At 43.3% G+C, this 25,958-nt stretch overlaps 1 protein-coding gene across 1 annotated transcript in view; it reads left to right on the top strand.

Moving 5' to 3' along the window:
- Scin (scinderin) overlaps positions 1-25,958 on the top strand; it is a 57,465-nt gene that overhangs the window by 16,837 nt on the left and 14,670 nt on the right. Inside the window, exons 4-7 of the mRNA XM_050158717.1 lie at positions 9,554-9,703; positions 22,542-22,634; positions 24,804-24,936; positions 25,489-25,577. Of these exons, the coding sequence (XP_050014674.1) occupies positions 9,554-9,703; positions 22,542-22,634; positions 24,804-24,936; positions 25,489-25,577 (465 nt within the window). The remainder of the gene's footprint in view (positions 1-9,553; positions 9,704-22,541; positions 22,635-24,803; positions 24,937-25,488; positions 25,578-25,958) is intronic.

The raw sequence follows: 25,958 nt of genomic DNA, 5'->3' as shown, positions 1-25,958 counted from the left end.
TTCCTTCTGTGGCTTAGGTTGACTGGAATTCATTTGTCTAGCCCAGGTTCACCTCAACTTCAAAACACCCCTCCTGCCTCTGCCTCCCACAGGGAAAGCCACCATATGGTTTCCTAGTGTTTTGGGAACAAACAATTCTTTTGAGACAGGGTCTTATTGTATCCCACACGGGACTCAAAACTCTAGTATAGCCAAGGTTGAACTTCTGGTCCTCTTGCCTCCACCTTGCAAGGACTGCGATTGTAGGTGTACGCCATTGCACCCAGCTGTGTTCATTCCTGAGTTTTGGGCTTTGGCCTCTGTTCTTTGGCCTTTTGCTATGAACTTAGTCTTCTGACATCACATTCTCCTATCAGCTGCTGTTTATATCTCCTCACAGGATCACTGCTTAGTTCTTCCCATGCCACGACAGAGGGTAGAGCCACTTTGTCCACGTCCACCAGTGGCCAGACTGTCTGGACCACGTCCACCCGTGGCCTGACTGTCTGGACCACGTCCACCAGTGGCCTGACTGTCTGGACCATGCCCCACAGTCATTTCTGCTCTAATTCTCATGCTCAAGGATGACGATATGAGTGATGAATTTGGTCATCTTTGTGTGCCGTTAACAAAAGTGCCACAGATTAAGATTAGTTTGGCTTGTAGTTTCAGTTCATGGTCGCTTGATCCCATTGCTTTGGGGTCTATCTGAGAGCATATCATGGTGGAAAATGTCTTGCCAAGGAAATAACTTACTCATGGCATCTGAAAAGCAAAAATGGAGGAAGAAGGGGGGCTGGGATCTCAGTGTCTCCTTTAAGGTCACGCCACTCTCTCACCACTAGACTAGACAGGCCCCATCTCTTAAAGGCCCTGCTTCTTCCCAATAGCATCCCGGGCTGTGATGTCTATCCAAACTATGCTGAAGACAAATCCACTGAGGGCAAGCATATGGGGATCACTGCTTCCAGTCCACTTTCCTTTGTCTCTTTTTTTCCTTACATTGTATTATAGTCTTGCCTAAGAATTAGGAACTGTGATCTGGGCGGTGGTGGTGCACGCCTTTAATCCCAGCACTTGGGAGGCAGAGGCAGGTGGATCTCTATGAGTTTGAGGCCAGCCTGGTCTACAGAGTGAGTTCCAAGTCAGGCAAGGCTACACAGAGAAACTCTGTCTTGAAAAACCAACCAACTGACCAACCAAACCAACAAGTGGAGTGTTAGGAACCATGGTTCCAGTATTTCCTAGCTCCTAAGGACACGACCGTGCTTCTTGGTACACAAACCATCCTTCTAGACATCATTCTCTCATTCTCTTCTCAGAATAAAAATCTTTCTGTTGAGGCTGTGGCTCTGCTCGGCGGTAGAGTGCTTGCCTTTTACACATGGTGCCCTAGGATCAACCCTTCTGCTGACAAAAGAGAGTCTTTTTTTGTCACAATCCCAAATTCATACAGGCTTTTTACCTTTTTTATCTTTGCTTTAGATGAAAAAAAAAAGTTTAAAAAAAAAAAAAAGATGGGCTCAACAATTGTTCTTTGTTCTGAATAAATTAGCCCTTACTCCAAAGTAGTGCGCAATAGCCATTTCCTAAGAGGGGAGCCTGTGGTGAAAGGCAAAGATAAGAAGACAAATAAACTCAACCTGAGATCCTTACACTCTGCCCTGCAGTACAAGCCAGGGCCCATGGCATTGCCTCTCTGCTCAGCGAGCGGTGGGTAAGGGTGAAGAGCTGACTTTTGACCTCTAGGTGTGAGGCACAGAGCGTGGCAGGGTAGAAGGGGAGCACGCTGAAGGCACAGTCTCCCTGGAGTCGATGCACGACAATGGCGGTGACGTTAGGATTTCTATTTCAGTTCTCATTTGTGCCTCCATGTTTGGATATTTTAGAAAAAAATATTTAGATGCTGAACTTGTCATTTAATCCCAAAGGATTCTGAATTTATAGGTCGGGGTGACACTTGGGCGATCTGGAAGCTCCTTCTGCCTGGGTTGCCTATTCTGGGGTAGGGTGGATGCTGAGAACCACTTCCGGGTGGGAGCTCTCTGCTGGTGCCGGGCGGTTCAGGGCTGCGGGCACGAAGGCTGTGTGAGTCATCTGAGTAGCTGAGTCGCCGATGGACACGGCTACTGGAAACAGCTTTTGATAAAGTGGCTGGAAATGGCTTTTGATAAGTGGCTGGAAGGTCCCTTTGACTTGCCAAACACTTTCCTCGTCCAGAGAACACGGGGTTGCCTGCTCTCTCTGGTGCTGGTGTGGCAAGAAACGCAAAGCAGGAAACCTGGTGTCAGTGGGTGGCATTGGCATCAGCAGACAAGAACTGTCCAAGCTACTTCCCCTTTCTCTGTCCCTCTAGTGCAGCGGTCCTCAACCTTCCTAATGCTGCAGCCCTTTAATATACAGTTCCTTATGTTGTGATGACCCTAACCAAAAAATTATTTTATTGCTACTTCATAACTGTAATTATGCTACTGTTACGAATCCTAATGCAAACATCTGTGTTTTCTGAGGGTCTTAGGGGACCCCTGTGAAAGGGTCCTCTGATCCCACCCCCAAATAGGTCACGACCCACAGGTTGAGAACCACTGCTCTAGGGCACTACTTAGAATTACAGAGTCCGTCAGTCCTGCAGGTTTTGTCTTTCTAAATCGCATCGCTTCTCCTCTGTTACTGTTGCTCTGCCCAAGTGAGGATGCAGTTACTTCCGGTCCCCAAATACTCAGTGGCGTTGTGTATCAATTATTCACCTTCCACCCTTCATTTAAAGAAGCCCCCCTGTGAGAGGGAGCAGCCCTTAAGGGACTGTGCTGCTGGGCCTGGCAACCTGCACTTGGCCCGCAGGACTCACGTGGTGGAAGGAGACAGCCAACTCCTGAAGGCTGCAGGTTATTTTCTGATTTCCTCACGTGTTCCATGCGCATGCATACATGCCCAGACACCACCCCAGACACACACACACACACACACACACACACACACACACACACACTGCGATTTTAAAATAAAAGTAAAAAGTAACAAAATGGATTTAGGAGAAATAAATACATATACCACTGAAGAATGGTAAATTAAGTTGGTTATAGCGTATAAATATGCATTTGTTTATCCCCAAAACCAAAGAGGTTAAATGGTGATATGGAAGAATCCAAAATCATTGTTTGAAGCTTAGAGAACTTCTGGACAAAAGGAGTCTCTTGATGGATTTCTGTATTTAGTTAACTATGTCTAAGGAAAATTAAACACAGGAAAAACCAAGGTGAAGAAGTGAAGTCTGGGCCACCATTCTTCCTTTGTAAAATTTTAGGAAAGAATTCCAATGCAGTGTAGCTCTGCCAAGTTTGCAGTGTTGTGAGTCAACACCACAAGGCTGTTCTGTGCCCCTTTCAATGCCCTCCAAGGGCATCATTGAGCACTGGCTAATTTTTGCTCTTGTTTCCTGTCCCCCGTGGTGCCTGGCTGCCCTTTGATGTCTTGCTTATTAACTTTGACCACATAGTTGAAAGGAAAATTTTGAAATGCTGGTTGTGTAGATAAGTAATAGGCCGCCCCTCCTCAAATGTGCCTGTTTCTGTAATTATCCTATGCCCACTTCTATTTCTGGTTACTCATGGATCAGACTAATTGTCAATAATAGGTGGTCTTTTCTTTCTGTCCTTATTTCTTCCTTTCCCAGTTTTGCAGAGGAATTTGTTTTCCTCTTACAGCTTGGATGGTAGAAGTTACTGATCATTTTGTGAACTTCTAAGGAGGGTATGCATGGACAATATGTGTATAACAACTAAAAACTTAAGCAAATATCATTCTAAACTGTGCAGATGTGTCCATCTTTACAGAGATGTTTTTAATAGTCTGTGTCCAAAGAAATACCACATCTAATATTTGCTAAATGCCTGACCATCTTAGAAGGCAAAACAGTTGCCTCTAAAACCATGTTTATTTCACAATTTTCAGTGCCTAGTATCCTCAAACTGATGGAAGTTTTTCAGTCAAATCCTATGCAAGTATTATAAGCAAAATTATTTGGACCATAGCAGACATTTTCTTGTAATGGCACACATTAAACTATCCTGTCAATCTGGACTTTGTTTTTTTTTAAATTATAGTTCTACTCAGAATTGCCTTGGACTCAAATTTAGAAAACAGATCAGCCTGAGTTATAGGAGAGTTTATTCAAGCGTGGTGCCAACTGAATACAAAGTTTCCCTGTGTGGAAAAGCTAAGGAGTCTTCCGTCTACCCTGACCAGAACGAGTGTTGGGCAGCGTGGTTTATTAATATCCTTCCGCCCCGTTCCCACACAGCGAAGGCTCTGTTCAAATGAAACACCCTAGGCACAGCATCCTACGGCGAAGTTTAAATGGAAGGGATCGCTACAATTCTGTTTCCACTTTTGTTTATTCTTTAACTTTCTTTTTATTTGTCTGTTGTGTTTTTCACATCATGCATCTCCATTCCATTCATTTCCCCATCCCTTTGTATCCACCCTCTGCCATTGCAAACCCCCCAATAAAATAAAATTTAAAAGAAGGAAAAAAAGGGAAAAAATCCCATCATGGGATCTGTAGTGTGACACAGTGAGTCACACATAAACCCTTTTGCACACCTATCTTTCCTTGCAAGCCCCTGGCTTCTGCTACATTGCCCTGGCTAGCTCACCCCCAGGCTGAGCTCCCCAGCACTGACTGTCCTGGCTAGTTCACCCCCATGCTGAGCTCCCCAGCACTGACTGTCCTGGCTAGCTCACCCACTGCAGCAACGAGCAAGTTGGGGGGCAATTCTCTTGCTTTCAAGCCCTCAGGGCAGGCCCTCCTTCACCTGGACTGCCAGGGCCAGCTCTACTGTGTTGCCCAAGCAAGGTGCAGGGGCCACTCTTCAGAGTGCTGCTGCTGGTGAGGGACAGGGCCGGATCTCCCATGTTCAGGCTCTCAGAGCTGGCTCACCCCTACCCCTGTCAGCACTCAGGAAAGCGGGCCCTGCACCTCACCTGGCCAGCACTAGATCTGACCCTGTTTACACCTTTAAAGCAAGCTTAACCTGTTACTGCCAGCAGACAGTCAGCTAGTTGCACATCAAACGTGGCTCTCAGAACTATTCTGACTTTTACGTTTTACCATTGCAAACTAACTCTAGTAAGAAAATGACAAAAATAATAAATAGTAAGCATAACACAAACAATTCACTTTAGTGCCAAACTGTTATGTTTTTTTTTTTTTTTACAATTCTAGTTCTGTAGTCATTTTGAAGCTCAAAGGAAATCTTCATTTAGAACCCTTACTCATTTAAATATGAGTAATGCTTACTTCCCCCCTAATTTGAACAGAGAAACTGGTCTCTGTACACAATAGTGAGGAATATTTTATACAACTGATAATTGACTTTATTTGTAAATTGATATGCATATGAAAAGCTCCATCAAAAAATACAGATAAGATTTTGGAATCCATAGACCATCATACAATTTTATTACAAGTAATAATGTTCATGGAATTATTGTTATTTATTTTCTTTACTAAGTTTCCATTAGGCTTTAAAGATGGTACAATTAGGATTTTACATAAGTCTCTGAAATAGAAGAGAGGTCATTTATACAAAGGAGATAACGAGAATATAAATGAATTAGATGATGATGTAACAATGGGGGAAATCTGTTATGAAAGCCACTAATTAATCTGAGAGACCTAGAGAGTTAATTCTGGCCTTTCTCTGTTTTATGTGTTATGAATTAGTGTTCACTTAAGCTTGCTCCCTCACATCTACTATGAAAGGAATTGCTTGCAAACTGTCGTCAGCTGGGCTCAGGACAGGACTCTGAGACCCTGGGTTGCACTTGGCAGAATGGTGGGCTGGGCGCCATGTATATATTGTGTGCCCACGGTGACCCACGATGGTTTTGATGCTAGTGAGTTCTGGAATCTCCCAGAGACCTTGCAGTAAGTTGTTTCTCAGTGATCCTCTCAGGTAGAGCTTTCTGTGAAGGCAGTCTGACAGCAGACCAAAAAAATTAAGCATGCTTCTAACACCAGGAGTTTCTGTGTTTTCATACCACAGAACAGTTCAGACATGAACTGTGATAGTGAAAGAAACTCCCGGCTCTGTATATATCTCCGTATTTTTAAAATGCCCTTTTCTGCTCCATTGATCTTATTTCTCAGTGACTAATAGTCACTGGAAACCACGTGTTTTCATGTATTATAATTGCTGACCTTGGTGTTGAATTCAAGTGGCTTTGCATGCATGCCTCAAATTCCAATGTGCAGGTTTGGAAAACGGACTAGGGAGGCATTAATGGGAACAAACCACTCTATTCGAAACATGAAAGAGATGATACCGAGTAATGAAATCACATTCTAGAATAAATGGACTAGAAGACACAGTTCTTGGTATTTCTTATCAAAGCTCGAGTTGCTCATGGGCGTGCTTTGTTCTTCAAGAGGACTAAAGATGAAGTCAGTTGTAACATGATAAAGAGAAGGGACAGGACAGCACAAGCCCATGTTGTCCAGCTTGTCCCGGTACCCCCAAGAAAGCTTGTTGTTTTAGCTCACTGCTTGTGAGTGACAGAATGTCTCTGGGATGAAGATGTCTCACAGTGTGAGGGTGCCTTCAGCTTTCTGTTGTTAGTATGTTACATATATAAACATATACATGTTATTAATATGTATATTCAGAATCTGAAAACACACTGTCACATACCAAGGAGTCGCTGCCTTCCTTGCTCACACTTAACCCTCCTCACATTTGGCTACCGTGCTAACTACTGCTCCACAGTTCACCAGGTGAAACTTGTGGAAACTGGAAAACCATGGTGATGCAAATATGTTAGGGCAGGTGTCTTGAAGCTCGATTAATAGAAACTCAAAGACAGAAACTGGGGTCCATCCAGAAGGTCAGAAGAGCAAAGCAGCCAGCCACTGAGTCTTACCTCAGTCCGAAATGGCGATCCTGCCTCCTGGAATCTCAGAATGAGAGACTGAGACTGAGAGCTGTCTCCTCCCATTTTATAATGCTCTCTAGTTCTGGGATTAAGGGCGTGCGCACCACTACTGCCTGGTTCCTATGGTAAATTTATGTGGCTACTGGGATTAAAGGTGCGTGCTACCATCACCTGGTCTGTAAGGCTCATCAGTGGGGCTGTTTTACTCTCTGATCCTCAGGCAAGCTTTATTTATTGACCCACAAATGAAACACCAGTACAGTGTCTCTCTACACATCCTTACTGGTTCTGTCATATTTATCCTCCTTCTCCAGAATGGCCCTCACACCGAGCTCTTCATAAAAGAACGAGACAGTTTGGGTTTCTCCATAGCTAGCCACGCCTCCATAGCACTTAAAGCGACGTCTCCTTAAATACCTTTCTCTGTAGCCAATGCGTATTTTTGGTTCTGCTTACGTGTATTATTCTGTGGGATTATTTTATTCTTCCTAGTTTACCTGAGAGATTTCCACACCCGATTAAAACACACCTTTTGTTCTGCGATGACGAATCCTGAGTGTCCTGTATGGCAGTTCCGTGGCAATCCCTCTGTGGATGCGTTTCTTTGCTAGCGCAACTCAGGTCCTAACCTTTCTGTAGTACAGAGCCGTAGAAACTCCTGGTCTTAGAAGCATATTTAGTGATTTTCTCTGCTGCTAGAGTACCCTCACAGGAAGCTCCTGTGGGTTTCTATCGCCCACAGTGTGATAATCTGGAGCTCTCGCCCAGGCTGGGTGCCCGGGAACCAGCTAGCTTCTTTCATTTGCTAAGTCACTTTTTGATAAAAGTTTTCACTTTAGAGAGCAAGGGCTTATGGGAGGGTTTGGAGGGAGGGAAAGAAAAGGGGAAAGTGATGAGATTATATTCTCAAAGGAATTTTCAGACGTCTTTATTGTACAGATGCAGTTGTGTGTATTATGAGCACTGTTCTCAAACTTAAATCTGTAAGGTTTGAGGCTAAGTAACACATAGTACAATCTCTGTGATATAATAAACACGTTTTCCTATTTCTCTGCATCTCTGTGTTAATAATCTTAGTAGTTTAGCACCCATCTCTTTCTGTGCATCTTAATGTAAACAGCTTACCCTGTTACGGAATACTTACTATCTTTGTACCGCCTCACTAACATCACATAATGGTTGCAGTTCTTGTACATGTAAGTTTACCATGTTTTGTGAACAGTTATTAAAATGAATTATTGCTGAGTCAAAGGTCATTAACTCTTCTCATGGTTCTTTATAAAAATCGTTGAGTGACTCAGTCAGTGGTGGTGGCACATGCCTTTAATCCCAGCACTTTGGAGGCAGAGGCAGGTGGATCTCTGTGAGTTCAAGGCCAACCTGGTCTACAGAGTGATTTCCAGGGCAGGTTCCAAAGCTACAGAGAAACCCTGTCCTAAAAAACCAAAAGAAACAAAAGAGAATTGTTGTGTGATGTTATATTTCTTAGTTTCTTAGATTTAGTCATTCAATAACACATATCTATTTAAAGTTCCATATTGTATGGGATTTTATATCTATATACAAATATGTATATGTATATACACATACATATATACATACACATGTATATACATAATTTGTGTTGGCTAATTTAAATGAATGAACAAGTAAATAAATTCTTTTACAAAAATGTTATGTAAAATTTATGAGCATCAGAGTTTAATACTTTAACAGATTTTGGCTACCTTAAAAATTTTAATCTAAGTAAGTCTATGTAAGTTTACTTATATAAATTATAGTTAGTAGATAAGTAAGAAGAGTGATGATATTTATCTGTAGTTTTCATTTAAATGCTTTCCTTATAATGCCATCAAATCAATAAGATGCAGATAAATACATAAAATTTTGTATACCTCACTAGTAGCTGATTCTAATTTTCTTCTTAAAAAGTATAACATTTGTATGTATTCTTTGTGAGGTTCAGACATGTATACAATGCACTTTGATCATTCTTATCTTGCTCCCAACTCCTCCAGGATTACTCCCTGTGGTCCTTTCCCAACTTCATGATCTATCTATCTATCTCTATCTCTATCTATCTATCTATCTATCTATCTATCTATCTATCTATTCCACAGGATCTAATTAAGGCTGCCTTATGCCCATGGGTGTGGGGCTAGTCACTGGACACACCCCTAAAGAGAACTGGCTTTCTCTCCTAGCAGCTACCTACTGTCAGGCTCCTAACTAGGGATGGATGGGGCTGTGTGTCTCTTCTGAATCCATGCTGGAATTTTGAGTGTTTATCTTGTGCAGAACTTATATAAGTAACATCCCAGTTCTCCCTGAACTCTGGCTTTTTAAATCTTTCCACTTCTTCTTCCTCTGTGTTCTCTGAGCTATTGTCAAAGAGCATGTGACACCGGTGTTTGGTTTATGGCTGAGCCCTCTGCAGACACTAATTCTCTGCACTTTGACAGTTGTGGGTTTCTACTAGTTAGCATCCTTTGTGTATCTATGACATATAATAACATTATTATGTTTCCGTATTTTATCAAACCATGTTTATTAATCACAGCGAGTTTCATACTAAGGCTGAAAGTCCTCTACAAACATTTCATGTCAAATGATCCGCCTTTTTTTTTTTTTTTTTTTTTAGGAAATTTACCAGTGGTGTGGTTCCTCCTGCAACAAATACGAGCGTCTGAAAGCCAGCCAGGTTGCCATTGGCATTCGGGACAATGAGAGGAAGGGACGATCTCAGCTCATTGTGGTGGAAGAAGGAAGTGAGCCATCAGAGCTGATGAAGGTATTGTGATTTGTCGGTGAACAGTCTGAGCCGTGTGTGTGTGTGTGTGTGTGTGTGTGTGTGTGTGTGTGTGTGTGGTGTATGGTGTGTGTATAGGTGTATGTGTAGTGTGTAAACTGTACCCACACCAACAAAGTCACACCTCCTAATCGTGAGATTATGGAATTATGGGATTATGGCATTATGGGGGCCAATTACATTCTAATTGCCACATAAATGCTGGTACGGTGGGAACTCCGTCACACCTGCTTTCTCTAGGATCTCTCACCCACTTAGATTCTTTCTTCCTTTCTTCAGTACTGGTGCTCACATCTCGGGCCTTGAGTATGATAGGCTGGTCATCTGCCACTGAACTCATTAACGCGTATTTTGAAGGATATAATAGTTTGATCATCTAGGTTATAGACTTTTTGTTGTTGTTGGTTTGTTTTGTTTTAAGATGGCATCTGGTGAGATGCCAGACTGAGATGGGGCGAGCTTTTTCCTAAGTCAAATTCTTTTTAAGTGTAATGCAGCGAACTTGACTTTATATTCTCTATAAATGATGGTGGCAAATACTACCCATAAGACCAGCTCCGGAGATACAGGTAGCCACTGTGGGGCTGAACTGGTTCCTTTCTTGTTTTTATAAAAACAGCGCTAAGGGTCCTGCAATGTCGTATGTCTAAACATTGTTTCAGATTCTTGAAAAAGAAAATTGGAAGGAAAATCAGGATATCACTTTGAGTCTCACGGTGTTTACTGAGCATTTGGGTTGGGTCTTAGTTTTTCTTCTGCTGCTGTGCCAAGACACCATGACCAAGGCAGCTCAGAAAGGGAAGCATTTAGCTGGAGGCTGGCTGACAGTTTCAGAGGGTGGGTCCACAATCCTCATGGTGGCAGGCAGGCAGGGCGCTGGGGAAGTAGCTGAGAGACTGCTTCTGATTCTTAAGTTGGAGGGGGAGAGAGAGGGATTCTAGGCCTGACTTGAGCTCTTGAAATCTCAAAGTCTTCCCCCAGCAACATACTTCCTCCAACAAGGCCACGTCTCCTAATCCTTCCTCAACAGTCCACTCGCTGGGAACCAAACGTCCAAATGTATGGGCCTATAAGGGCTGTTCTCGTTCAAACATCACAGGTTCGTTATCACTAAAGATCATAGTCTCAGTTCATTTTACTGTCTAGCAAAGGAGCTAAGCTCCAGAAAAGGCAAAGAGTAGTGATGGGGGCTGAGGGCCCCACACTTCACACAGCAGTTGTCAATTTGTTGGGATCCTTCTTATGAAATTCATAGTTCAAGCTCTTTGATAGTCACAGATAGTTTAGATTAACCTCTAAAGCCTGGCCTAGTCTGTGAATTGGGGTGTCCTTGTTTTTTATCAGTCATAAATGATAATGAAGAATAATTTCTCTAGTATTCTTTCAGGTTGATTTGATATTTAGAAAATACAGATCTGGGAATCTGGTGAGTAAAGACTAGAGTCGAGGAGTCCAGATGGCTCTTAAACCAACTTTCCTAAATCTGATTTAGTCAAAGAGCAAAAATTTTAGTGGTGTTTCCCCAAAGTACGCTACCAGATAAAATCTGCATCTTATTAACGCGTGCCACAGCGCTTGAGGCCAGACATTGCCTCCACATTCGTGTGCGTTGCTCATCCGTGTCTAGATAACACAGAACACACATACAGAAATGGTGCCCTTTCTACTCTCTCAAGGTTGGGATGACAGTGCTGGCAAATACACGAACAAGGTCTTATTCTTAATGCCTTTTTTCCCCCCCTTTTGTTGAGACAGGATTTCTCTGTAGCTTTGGAGCCTATCCTGTAACCAGGCTGGCTTCTAACTCACAGAGATCCACCTGCCTCTGCCTCCCAAGAGCTGGGATTACAGGCGTGGGCCAATACCACTCAGTTCAAAGCCATATTCTTATTCAAAATACATGGTAAGACCAACTACATTTGTATAAGGTAGCATTTAGAGGAGAATAATTCCCGTATTTGACTTGTCTTTGTTGTTTTGGTAGCTGGTTACAGATAAACTCCCAGAAAAGTCACTACTGTGTTCTGAGATAATCACATTCCCAGGTGAAATCCTGAGCTCTAGAACACATGCAGCCACTGTCCCTTTGATAATAATACACAGTCACCCATCTGGAGAATTTCCCTTCCTAGGTCGGCTTCCTGGATGTGTCCAGCAGTCACGAACGTGTGATCTGCCTCTCCCTCTGAGCCACACCACTGCTGCTCACTGGCCTTGGCTACTTGGCCTGGCTGTCACCCCAGTATTGCTCCTTCAAGATCTGTTAGCAAACCGCCCACCAACCACTCTGACTTAAGGGGAATGCTCCCAGAACCCGAAGGGATTGCACAGCTCTAGAGATCCAGTTTCTTTTCTCAATCATCTGGCTTATGTCTTTTCCTTCCCACAGCTTAAGAGTGAAAGGCTGTGCCCATTTCCAGTGTTTCTGAAAGTATCACACAGCTTCAGTTTATAGAGATCGGAGCAATTTTGAACTTGATGCCCTAAGTTTTGGGACACTCACTCCTAGCACCCATCCATGCTGCGTATTTCAGCATGTAAGGCACAAAGAGAGGAATCGGGCTGGGAAAAGGAGATGAAGGATTTTGATAAAGCTGACACAGGTGCTGGGAAGCAAACTCTGGTCCTCTGTATGCACTTACCCATCCTTCCAGCCCCAGGATTTGGGCGTTACTCTTCTAATTGAAGCATGATTACCCATTTAATTCAATCTGACCTCTTTTCAATTGTCCTGTCTGGAGAGGAGGAGGCATTATTTCCTAGGGATTAGGCAAACCATTCTCCATTTATCTCTATAGAGTCAGAATGAAGTATAATAATAAAACCGAGGTTCTGGTGTGAAAATCTTTTGTGGTCATTTTGGAACAATGTATACAGTACTTTTAAAGGCTTTGAAGCTTCACGGGAAAACACTATTAATAAAAATGAAATCACCCTGTTTCTTATCATCAGAGAGCAAGCATGGAAGTTTTGAGATCCTTAAATATAAGAAAGACTTAAGATTGTTCTGTGTCTATAATACACATGTTAAAACAATCACTCCTTAAACTGTTTTCTGTAACTATCTCATGTATTTTATTGTTAGCAAAAACTCTGTACTTTGTAAGAATGGAAATTTGAGATGCCTGAGAAATTTATTTGGTCAATAGACACAGTAAATCATTTGACATGAGAAACAATAAGAAAGAGTGGTAGAAAACTATGTTTGTCTTGGTGTGCTTTCCAGGTAGCCCACGGCTCAGTGTTGACTCTTCCCCTGTTCTCCTGGACCTTTCTGTTAGTTCTTGAGAAACTGAACAGTGCCTTAAATATTGTCAAACCCTCATTCCTCCATGGAAGATGGTTGCAAGAATTTATTATCTCATTGAACTAATATTATTATGAGAGCCAGGTGAGAGGACTTTCATTCACAGTTTAGTTTATTGTTCAAGATCGTTGAAAGGAATCAAATATTTGCTGCAGGACCAGAAAGCAGGCTCCTTCCCCTTTCTCTTCCCTGTTGCGTTGCGAGAAAATCTTTTCTTCCACTTTCCTTTTGCAGCAATGATGCTGTGCATAGCTTCTTTCTTGATAGCCGAGAAAGTGCGCGGGCTAACATTGCACTATAGCTGCTGTAGCCACTTCCTCCTGCTTTATTGCCAAGCACTAGCCAACACGACATTCATTTAACTTTTATTTTTTTCAGTAGTGAGGACTGAACCCAGGTGCTAAGCTTCGGCCATGGATCTACCCCTCATATGCACCGTTTTCCCCCTCTTCTAATTTAAGGGCCCCATAAGTTGTTCCAGCTGGCCTTGACATCACTTTGTAGCTCATGCAGGCTTTGAATTTTCAATCCCCCTGCCTCAGTCTCTGGAATTACAGGCCTGTCGCACCAGACGACTCAGTCACTTAATTCGATGAATCTATTATCTGAATTTCTGTTATTTATTTCACTCCAATAGGCATTTGTCCCTTATCAAATTCTGATGGGAGGAATTGAAATATTTTGAACCAAGATAAGAACTGTGTAGATATAGCAAGGTCAGCCGTATGCATACGCTGCAATAAAGTGACAGAGTCTTAGATAATTGTCATTGTCTCCTCAAAGTTCAACAGGGTGACTTGTGACCTTACTGATAAGACAGCACTTTCATAGCGTGGGCTTGACATGATACCACGTGGCAATCATTTCTGAATGACTGACTTCCTCTTGGCTGTGGAAGTGAGAGCCTGGCAGAAGCGTCTGCAAGTGGGGTGATGTCATTCCAAGACAGCGACTAGCAGGGGAGCAGTAAAACTTTGCCCCCAAAGTCTACTTCTGAGTCAACAAGTTCGTGTAAACATTAAACTAGATAAACTGCTATAAAAACTGATCTAGAACGACAGGCTTCAGCTCTGTCGTTTACCTGCACCTCATGTTATAATATTGATTCCATCTTATCAGTATTAGTAAGGAACTCATAGTAAGATGGCAGGCTTCAGTCCTTTTGAGCCAAAAATTAATCTACCCCAAGATATTAATGGCCAAATTTCTTCTTTAATGGTTATGCTCCTTTACATTTGTTTCATAATGGCATAGTTTTTAAGTCTAAAACAACAGACAGTAACTCCAAGTTTATGTCAGCTTCCTGCTATCTCTCGTGATTAGAATTTTTTGAGCCTGTGTTTTAAAAGGGTTTCATGATTCATCAGCTCATATTCCTTTAGCATTTATTTTACGACTAGAAATTGCTTCTGTAGAATGAAGATCTTTCTCCCTAAGGTGGAGGACATCTGAATACGGTGTTAATATTGTTTGCCCAGAGCCATTAATGATTTTAAAATGACCTTATAAGGAAACCATTGTTCAGATAACTATAGTACTCTGCCGTCAACAAGGGGAGAGGAAGCCATCAGTTTTAGAAAGTCCATATTTCTATAAATCATGAAAACAATTCAACCTTATGACTAAAGTGAAAATGTGTTCACATCTGTATGCCATGGACTCCGTGTAAGTACAGTTAAATGAAGTCCTCGGCTTTGTATACTCTAGAAATTAAATGCTAGTGTTCTGTCACAAAGAATAAGCTATGAAGCAAACCACTAACAAAAAATAAAATGTAATGATAGCATTTGTGTAGATGAGGCAATGAGCTATTTAGAAACTTCCTGGGAGGGGGTACCATGAGCACCACAGTTGACTTGCGATGCTTACTGTCTGCCCTGGAGCTCTGGGGCTGGACAATGGCCTGTTTGTCATAGGGTGAATTTTTCTCTTTAGTCCTCATTCACTCTTGATAGCATAACTTTTTATTAGTTTAGAAGTTACATAGTCAAATAGGTGCATTTACTCTGAAGGAGGCAGTAACTGCCACCATGAACATCCTTCACGTGTGAGAGGCATCTTCTATGGATCGCCTAGGAAGAGCTGCCTCAGGAAGAAGTTCTGGGATATGGATATATTTCTTACACTCTCCTTTGGGTAGTGTCCCCACAAAACCTGACTTAGAGGGAAGGGAGGTTACGATCTGGAGGATACTCCTGAAGGCACACATAGGGGTCAAATGAGACCTTGTCACTTGTCAGTGACTTATGGAGCAGGCCCCAGGTCTTAGTCCCAGAAAGACCCCGGAGAAGCAGTGTGGGGCACATTTGGGAACTGGCCCAGGGAAGGCTGAGGTGACTACAAGATTTAGGCAACAAGTCTACCCTTCATTGGCTCAGGGTCAGTCGTTGGATGTTTGTTGCTCAAAACCACTAGCAAGCTTGTGCACATGCGCGTTCTGTAGCTGGTGACACTGTCTGGAAGAGAAAAGGCTTTCACATTTCAGGCGCAGTCTCCTGATGACTTCCGAGGCAGGGCAAGGATGGCCTGGCGGGGCCACTGCAGCACCTGCAATGTGCCCACTTTATAGATGGGAAAAGTGAGTCCTTCAGAGGCTGTGTGAAAACAAGAATAGGCGCTGGGGAACCTTCCAGAACAAACATGCTTCTCTGTCTAATTAACTAAGTAATTTCTGAGAAGACTTCAGGCGACTGGCCTCAAACTTGCAGCGATTCTCTTCTCTCAGCACCTCAAATGCTGAGAAGACCTGAGACCCCTTGCCCAGCTTAGGTTATCCATTCTGAACTGTCCAGAATGTCAGAAACCCTGGGGTTTTCTATAACTCAAAACCCTTCGGCAGACTACTTTGATAAATTGATCATATTTTGTGTCTTCTCCGTTCTCATTCATAGTCTTGATAGCAGGATGTTTGCCATGGGTAGACCAGATGGTTACTCTGTCTCAGGTCCCTTACTGTCTCTGTCCAGCTGCCCCTCTCCCTGGAAGCATTAGATTCAGCATCACTGGGATAGATATTGTCTTAGGAAAAAACTACATTCTTTTAAGCCTAGTACGAAAGATGTAAAGATACTTCCATCCTATCCCAGTGCATGCAAACCACGCTGGGTGTGTGCAATTTAATTTTTGTGCTTAGAATTTTTCTGGATTATGTCAACATAGGAGGTTTTGTCATTAAAACGGAAGCTGGCCTAATCTAGCTAAATGTTACTTATAAGCCAGAGTTCTTTACCTTCTTTTGAAGGGATGGATGATAAAAGCTACTTGCATACACGGAAAGGAGGGGAGCAAAGCAATGTCCATGGAGGGTCCACTGATGCTCCGCCTGAGGGACACTTGTGTAGATTTTTCTCTGCCCACGGGAAGAAACTGGGGTGCGGGGAGCAGTCCTCTTTTCCCCACTCCTCCTCTCATCAAGCTTGAGACCTCTCCCCAGCAATCCTCTCCAGATTTACTGAAAACAAGGAAGTGGTTGCTGGGGAAAGAGGCTCAGGGTTGTTATAGAGCAGAAACAGCTTTGGGAACAGGCCACTGGTCTTTGGAAGACCAGATGCTCTTTAAACAATTCTGAATCTCAGAATCCACACGATCGCTTTAGATATATCTGGAGTTAAAAATAGGTCAAAGGGTTGGTTCATTCTTTTCTCCTATTTGCTGAAATGTGAAATAACTGCCTGACCATGTGAACATCTTTTTCTACAGACTCATCTAGGAGTCACTGCCCATGCTGGCACTCAGCAGTGACCAGGGAAACCCACTTACATCCCTGCATTGAAAGCTGACTGAGTGCAGGCCCACAGCTAAATTGTTAAGAATCATAGTTCCTCCCCATCCCCCACCTTCCAGGGAACTGGTTGGTACACCCCAGGCACTCCCAGAGTAAATCTTGCCTAACTGATGTCTCTTGCTTCACTAAAATAAAGTCCTATGTGCAAGTCTGTGGGAGGAGATAAGAGTTTAACACATGGGAGGAGAGGAGAATTTGTTTTATAACCAGGTTGTAGTGGCATTGTACACACCATAAATACAGAGACAGCTCAGAGGGAAGAGATGACTGCTCTGTTCTTTTGTCAGGGCGTGGTCAACCACTGCCCTGCTGCTAGTATGGCTTCTCTGTTGTGCTGAGAGAGGGACAAACAGACTCCTCTTCACCTTGTCGTTTTATACATATACATATAAAATATAAGATTTGAGCAGTTGATGGGCTGTGGCCAAGTTGGTAGGGTGCTTTCCTGGCATTGAGGAAGCCCTGCGTTTGGTCCCTACATCACTTAACCTGAACTGGGTGGTGCATACCTGTAGTCCCAGCACCTGGGCAGTGGAAGCAGAAAGATTGCAAGTTCAAGGTCATCTTTGGCTAAACAGTAAATTTGAGGTCAGCTTGAGACATATGAGAGAGACTTTGCCTCTAGTTAGTTAAAAAAAAATATCAACAAGACATCCTGTTTTGACATGCAATCTGCTTAGGAAAGTCATTAGACTAAGATGAAGAATAACAAGAAAATATAAGTTCACGAGAAGATAGTTAAAGTTCATGGTGAAGCCATTATGAAAAAGATTCAAGCTGGGTGAGGTAATTGATCCCAGTTCCTGTACACTGAGGCAGGCAGATCTCTGCACACTAGCCAGGACTACAAGGTGAAGACCCTGCCTTAATAAAACACACTCAAGTAGGAATATGCAGGGCCATACAGCCAGGGTAACAGTCCACATTTGAAGGGCTTAGCTTTTGTGCTCACAGTGTGCCAGTAATATCAACAATCATGTGACATACATTTTTGATTAATCACATTAAGTGATATCCATCAACACACCATTTTAAGTGCAGAAGCAAGTTCAGGGGGTCTTGCAAATGCTCCTTGTAGCTCAGCCTTCCTAACCCCGCAGAATGAATGGTCATTCAAAAGGCAAATGTTGGCAGTATCTGTTCAAGAACTTCACAGAGAGAGGTGTTCAAAGTGGACTTGAGGTCTTACAGGAGAACAGGAGAATGATTAGTCGTGTCCAGAAAGGGTGGAATTTCCCTGGTATTTGCTTTCGAGCAGCTTCAAGACCACTAGCGTTCTTGCCCGGGGAAGGTGTGCAGGGCGGGCAAAGCAAGCATCAGCATGCTTAGCTGGAGCTGGGTGATTGACAGTACTGATACCCCCAGTCCCTAGATCACATTATCAGAGGGGCCAGCAGGGCTTAGGTTCTGCAGAGACAGTGATAGGGTAAGGCATTGACTCACTCGTCTGCCCTCAGACATTGAGATTCTCTTTTCTAACTGCCCAGATCGTTCTGATATGCAACTGGTGAAAGCAATTGGTGGATTTGAATATGTGGGTGCTCTGATTGCAAAGAAAAAAATATCAAATGTTGGCTTCCTGTCTTATACATTTTAACAGTTTTTGAGTTTCTTTTCCACACAATAGCTCCTGCATTAACTTTCTGTATAGGACCTCCTATTAGCAATGCCAGTGGCGTATGAGTTAGCTCTCCCGGAAGTCTTGAAATCACACCTTTCATGTATGGACGCTAGAACAACACTGAGTACTAGACCAACATCCAGCTTCCCCAGGCATTTCTTAGACCTCCCAGAATCTCATGGTCCACACGGCTTCTTCAAGATCTATGTCATCATTTAAGTTTAATTTAATTAAGCTGAAAGGAAGCACAGAGTTTAACTCAGTTAGTTGCAGTAACCACACTCCATGGGATCCGTAGTGACACATGGCTGGCCACAAGAGCGTGCAGGAACACTGCTGTGGGGGCATCACTGCTGTGGGGGGCATCACTGCTGTGGGGGGCATCACTGCAGTGAGTGCTCGTGGGTAGCCTGTGCTAGATCACTTCATGATGCTCCCATCGCGTCACCCTTCTCATCATCCCACACGTGTCCCATATTCTTCACTCCTGAATGCCTCCAATCACAACCTAATACAAAGACCTTCCATATATCTGATACTGCAATAAAGGACAAAGGGTATTGAAGAAGCTGGTAAGCTCAGAGCTGAGAGCAAGCGTTGGGATCTCATGTCCAGGGGAGAGGCAGCTGCCACAGGAGGCCACGGCCCTTCCTCAGAATTCCCTGTGTTTATTTCTCTAGGCATCTTCCCCATTATCAAATATTTATCTTACCTAAGGCGCCAAATATGCTGCAGCAAGTAAATACAGCAGAGGAGCTGCCTATGTTTTTACTATTGATTTCTATGCTCTGTGTGCTGTGATCTTCTGATTGGTTTTCCTTGAGGTGGAGGAACACGGATGCAAACATTGCTGAGGATTAAATTGAAGCCTTCCTCAGAGCTTCCTCAGCTGGCTGTGAAAGCTGAAGGGAAGGTACACATACTAACGAGATGACGATTTGTGGGATGCCTCATTTTCCATGCAAGGAATCTTCAGTGTGGTCATGGCTTGACAGGATAGTACTCACCTCTGAATTAACTGAAATGTTGCTACTTGTATTTAAGGAAGACAAAGTCAGACTTTGTTTTGGTGTTCATGTATATTTGTGAAGGAACTATCACAATCAAATAGTGTGTGTGTGTGTGTGTGTGTATGTATGTAAAACTAGGACCCACTCTCTTGGAAAATCTCATGTATGCATTCCTTTAACAAGTTACTGGGCTGTTCATTAGGTCTCTAGAACTTTTTCATCTTATACCTGCAATTTGGATCACACGACCAGACAGTCGTGTTTCTACCAGGCTCTGATCTCTGGAATCCACAACCCACCCCAGCTCCCATGAGTTCAAATACTTCAGATCCACATATGAGTGACAGCATGTCGGATCTTTCCTCCTGTGTGTGGCTTGTTTCACTTAGCACAATGTCCTGCAGCTGCATACGTGCTTCAAAGGGCAGACTTCAAGTTCTATTCCTGAAGCACAGGGATGGTATAAAATAGGTCGGCAGCTAGTGTGCTGGGCAGCTTGTGGAGAAAGAATGAGGTTAGGCTGGAGGCAGGAGGGAGCTGGCAGCAGAACTGTGGCCCATGGCAGGAAGGATGGGACCTTCTTTAGAGTCCATATGAAGAATCCCTTCCATGACCATAATGGTAACATTTAGTGACAGAGTGGAGGGTGGGCTTTCTAGTTCAAGATGAGGGGATGGAGCTATCCTTATGCAAACAGGGGAAGGAACATTGATGGTTGGGAATTTGCTGTATGGTGGTGATGTTTTATAGAGATGCTCACTGACAGGCGTGGGAAGAGAAGCAAGCTCTAAGGTCGAGGACCGCACAGGAGCAAGGTGAGATTTTAGGGACAGACTCCGACAGTGTTCTTCTGTTTCCTTGCCCACTGCGCTGTCAGGACACCCTACTCCACACACAGAGGACTCGTGGGGCAGATGCCAACCGCACAGAACTGAAAATGAAGACATTTTACGCCTATGTTCAATCTTGCCTGGAACGAAACAGAAAAGGGCACGAGCAGTCTGTTTCAAAGATGAGGACGCGCAGGATAGCGGTTAGAGTGATGTAACTTAATTATTTTGTTCTTTCTAGGCAGAGTGTAGAACCCTTCAGGGACGGGCAAGGTGTTTGGAAACTCACTTTCTTTCCCCAGTGACTTACTTGGTAAATGCTCTATTGTTGAACTGAGGCTTAAGACGACCCTTAGGGATACAGTAGCATATGCCGCCGCTACCCTGGAGTTGGCCTGTTTTCAGAAAGTCACATTGGTTCAATTCCCAACTGTGTTAGCATCCTTCAAAGGGCTAATTAAGACACCTGGCTAAGGTGGGAATTGCTGTCTGGAAATTAAACAGACTCAGTTGGCCCAATGGGGGCCTTGCCGGGATTAGTTATATCTTAACCAGAATTGTTGATTCCCAGCGGCTGTTTTGGTTGGGACAGATTTACAGGGGCTTCACGAGGAGATGAGCGATTCTTCAGTGCCACACTTGCTTTTATCAATCACAAATGCATTTAAAAGGAGATTTTAATTTTAAGTATTTTAATTTGGAATATGATCCAACTTTTAGCAAAAAAAGAAACTCTATTGCAGCCTTTTAGACTATATAATAATTAAAATATTTTACTGCTCATAAACAATATATGCACATAAAGAAAAGATGTGAGGTTCCCAGAGCCCAAGTCCCCAGGAGAATTTTCCAACTTGAGACTACACATGCTCGTGTAAGGTTTACGGACTCTGGTATTGTCTGGCACTCAGTAACAGGTATTTTCATGCTGTGTTGATGTCTTAGTTGCTCTTCTATTGCTGTGACAAAGCGTCGTGACCAAGGCAACTTATAGGAGAATGTTTAACTGAGCTCACGGCTCCAGAAGGCTAGAGTCCACGATGGCAGAATGAGGGAGTGGCGAGAGGAACAGCTAAGAGCACCCATCTTGTCACCAGCCACTTGTTGGATCTCTGTGGATACCTTTTGTCCCTTTTCTGAGTTCAAATTTAAATGTCTACTCTGACAATCACATTACTTAGAGTGAGTTTATTTAGGTCGGTCCGGTGTTATTTATGCCAATTAAACTGATGAATTAAACTTCTTATATCTTGCAGCTTTAGTTTAAACAAATGCAAAGCAGATTCAAATGAATAGTCTCCCAAAGAACGTACTTGAACTTTCAGTTTGCATCACGCATACAAAGCATCAATAAATGCACTCATCCGTGCAGCTGATAGTTAGTTGTAGATGATAAATACTGTGTCTCGGGTTTTGTTCCGGAAGTTGGAAGCACAGCACGAAACAAAGCTTGTTTGTGGTCCATGTCTGTGCATTGTCAGATGTGAAGTGTACTTGTGCTGTGGGTGTGGTGTGTGTACCTACAATCCCAGTGCCTTGACAAAGGAGTCTATCAAGACCCCCTTATGAAAGGAAGGAGCTATTTTCAGTTTACACTGTGAGCGCATTGAGTCACGGTAGGGAAGTCACAGCGTCAAAAGTCAAAAGTCATGGTTGGGGAGTGTAGAACCTGTAGAGTCATGAGTGCTGGTCCCCAGCTAGCTTCTTTCTTGACAGTTTCCGGGCTCCAATCCAGGGAGTGGCCCCGCCCACATCTAGGGTAGATCTTCTCACCTCAGCCTAACCAACACAACGTCTTGCAGACACGCCCAGAGCTTGTCACCTAGGCGATACTAGATCAGGTTGAGATTAATTTACCATCACAATATTTTATCTCCAAACAATAATTCCAGTAATGAATTAGGAACTACAGATTATTTCTACACGCAGAGGCCATGGAAGACATTCTGTCTGCTCTGGAGCTGAGTTGAGGAACTCATTTTACTTAATCCCTGTTAGTCTGAATAAGAGGGGGTGCACCTAGGTTTTCACACGGGCTCTCTTGGAAGTCCGAGTCAACAGCAGGGGCAGCATTAGCTTATCTCACGCCATGGGAAAATGCCTGCAGCTTTGACTCATGGGAAGAGGTCTGGGTTATAGAAATTGACAAGAAATTCCTGCCTCGGGTACTTTAATTGCTTGTTTTATAGTTGATGTCTTTATGAATGTAAGGTGGTTCATTGTTTGTAAAATTCTTCACTGCCTTTTCCTGTGCTCCCCCTTTCCCAGGTCTTAGGGAAGAAGCCTGAACTCCCAGATGGGGACAACGATGACGACGCCGTGGCAGATTTAAGTAACAGGAAGATGGCGAAGCTCTATATGGTGAGTGCACAGGTGTGGAATTTTGAGCTTGGCTTCGGAGAGACGGTCCCTACTGTATGTAGTAGAGAGTGCATCTTGCCCTCATAGGGAAGCGTGGAGTGATTTTCTACATGCGTGTACTAAAATGTTCACTTCTGTACCTTCTTACTCTGTTCATTAATGATAAGAGTTCCTGCTGTAACTTACACAGTAGGGTATAGGTACCTCCTTGTTTGTTAGATTTTGATATAGTATAGCTGTTAAAATGTCTCCTTTGAAGAATAAAACATTTTGTAAGCTTTTTCTTATAAACGCTCCATGGGATTGTAAAACCTTCATCTTCAGACTATCCTTTCGGTACGAGGAGTGCTCTCTTTGTCCCAGTCAGTCAGCTGGAAGGAGCCAGGGTGGAGCCTGTCCTGAACCAGGCCCTGACTGACCTAGTGACTGTGTGGGACATAGTCATCTGAGTTTTCTAATCTGAAGGGGGTGAAGGGAGGGGGAGGGAGGAGATCAGAAGGGAGGAGGAGGAAAGAAGTGGTCCTATTTGTTGATTGCTCAGGTTTCTTCCAACAACAGAATTTTGAATCCAACCTTGGTAAAAAGCCACAAAACTCAGCAGGGAAGGGGACTGTGAGGATGAGAATTTTCTGTGCCCTTCCCCCTCTTAGAATTTCCTAAAAGTAAGTAGTTTGGAGTAGGTGGCAACCTCCCTGCACAATTTAGGGATTTTTCTCCTCTTCAACAAGAAGAAAAACTACATTTGGCAGTCTCTAAGGAACTTTCTTTCTTTCTTCCTTCCTTCCTTTCTTCCTTTTTGAGACTGGGTCTCTCTGTACAATCCTGGATCTCACTCTGTAGACCAAGGTGGTCTTGAACTCACAGAGAGTCACCTGCCTTAGCCTCTGCAGTGCTAGAATTAAAGGTGTGTGCCACCACACCTAACACCTTTAAGGAACTTTCTAGCTTACTAACGTCAAAGTTCTGAATGAAGATAAATTACTAATTTATGAAGCAGAACTTCCTTTTTATAATGGGAAAGTGGCTTCTTTCCTTCCTTGGTGAGCAAGGAAAATATGATTTGATAATCATATCTGCTAAACACTGATAATTTTAACACGGTCCGTACAGACATTGTTGACTACATAGTTTGTGGCTCATTACTCTTTTTACAAACAAATGTCATTTATTCCCCACTGTTGATCAAAACTCTTTTCCTATCTTGAATAGTGTTATGTATGAATGAATTTCAACGTAAGAAAGTATTAATCTTGAGCTATGGCTCCCTCTAGTGGGGCTATTGTGTAGTGGACAATGTAAGCTGTGTCGTCTTGGAAAACATTTGGGAATACCTAAGACTGGGAAGCCAATCACTGCGGGTACTTTCTAAATACACAGAATGCAAACTCCCCTTGCAGCTGCAAAACTTGGTTACTGATTGAATCTCGGTCCGGAGCCTTCACATCCGACAAACATGCAACTGATCATCCTGCAGCCCGCAACTGACTGTAAAACCCGGTGCGCGGCAGTGGTTCATAAAGAAATGCCACCTTCAACTTTGTACAACCACCTCCAAAGCCTCCGTAAAAGCTGTATCTCTGCCTGTGACAGCAAGCAATTTGCCTTGATGGTTCTCTCAAAGCGTAGTTGAATTTCAGGACTGAGATGGAAAAATCTACTCGTGTTCCTCGGTGCGGCGACTGCCGCCTGCTAGGGACCCAGTGACAGAAGCCTAAGCGAGTTTATGCTCAGCTTTGTGTGGGCCGCAATGAGTGTAGCATCATCACCTCTTGGAAAGTTTGTTCCAAAATTTAAAATAAATGATCATGGAAAAAAGGGCTCAGGGAACTTAGTATACACTAGCATTGTGAGAGCCCTCACACAGTATGATTATCAACAAGGTTTTCGATGTTTTAGACAGTGTTAAAGTTTAACTTTCTGTTAGTAGTTCTTCTGCCTCTAAGAATTTTTTTACAAAAGTGTTTGGGATACAGCTGGGCACAGGGATGCTCTGTCTCTTTGTCTTGAGAATATATATATGTATATAATATATATATATATATCATAAGGCTCATGTTCTCAAAATGCGCAGTCCATGCTCACTGCACCCACAGAGTGGGTAGCTATCACCACAGCAGATTTAGAACGTCTGTTTCCTCCCAAAAAGAGATCATTTGGTTTTTCTGGTAGGTTTCCGACGCGAGTGGATCCATGAAAGTGACCCTGGTGGCTGAAGAAAATCCCTTCTCCATGGCAATGCTGCTTTCCGAAGAATGCTTCATCTTAGACCACGGTACCGCCAAACAAATTTTTGTGTGGAAAGGTAAGAGATACCCTGCTCTGCTTGCTGTATTTTGTGCTCACACGGACGCTCTTCTTCCGGGGGGGGGGGGGTGGTGGAAATATCCTGAGTTTAAAGAACAGGCTCCCTCTGGAGATAGAGTTTGTAAATATCTCACCAAAGATGCAGCCAGGGTCAAACTTTCGGAACTATTCACCAAAGGTTAGGGAGCTAAGGAAAGCATTCAAGTAACAGAAGTTGAGTACACCATCAATTACTGTGATATTAAATGTATTTAATGCACCAGGGAATGTCACCATTCTCCCATTGCTATATATATAAATTAAATGATAACTACGTGTATTTTTGGTATGTAAGTATTTCTTAATCATGTAGTGTATTCCCATCTGAGGAGAAACAAGCCTGGCCCTGCTTGGATTCTGAGGTCAGATGAGATTGGGCGTGTTCGGGGTGGTATGGCCATGTACAGGGTAGTGTAGTCCCCATCTGTAATTATATCTCTCTCTTTCTTTCTTTCTTTCTTTCTTTCTTTCTTTCTTTCTTTCTTTATTTATTTATTTATTTTTATGTTAGGTAAAAATGCTAACCCGCAGGAGAGGAAGACTGCAATGAAGACAGCCGAGGAGTTTCTACAGAAAATGAATTATTCTACCAATACTCAAGTATGTGTGGGAAGAAATCACCAGAAAACCCTTTAAAACTTGAGAGGCATGTAGTTGCCACAAAGCTCGTGGAAAGTTTGTTTCAAAGTAGTGTGTGTGCATAAGTGTGCATGCGTGTGTGCCCGTGTGTGCATGTGAGTATGTGCATGTATGTCTGCGTGTGCGTGCGTGTGTGCGTGTCTGTGTGTGCGTGTCTGTGTGTGTGCGTGCGTGTGTGTGTGTGTCTGTGTGTGTATGTCTGTAGTCCTTCTCCACTTGAGCATGTGTTGCCTTGTGTCATGTCCCCAGTGGTCCTTTTGTGAGGAGTATTATGCAGACAGTGGTGATCAGATGGTAGGGCTACCCAGAGCAGGAGATGTGGTTGGGAGAGCGCATGCCCAG

Source organism: Alexandromys fortis, unplaced genomic scaffold, assembly GCF_014885135.2.
Source record: "Alexandromys fortis isolate MF-2015 unplaced genomic scaffold, M_Fortis_MF-2015_v1.1 scaffold_101, whole genome shotgun sequence".
Classification (NCBI taxonomy): domain Eukaryota; kingdom Metazoa; phylum Chordata; class Mammalia; order Rodentia; family Cricetidae; genus Alexandromys; species Alexandromys fortis.
Note: the sequence above shows the minus strand (reverse complement) of the source record. Positions and strands in the feature narration are given on the sequence as shown.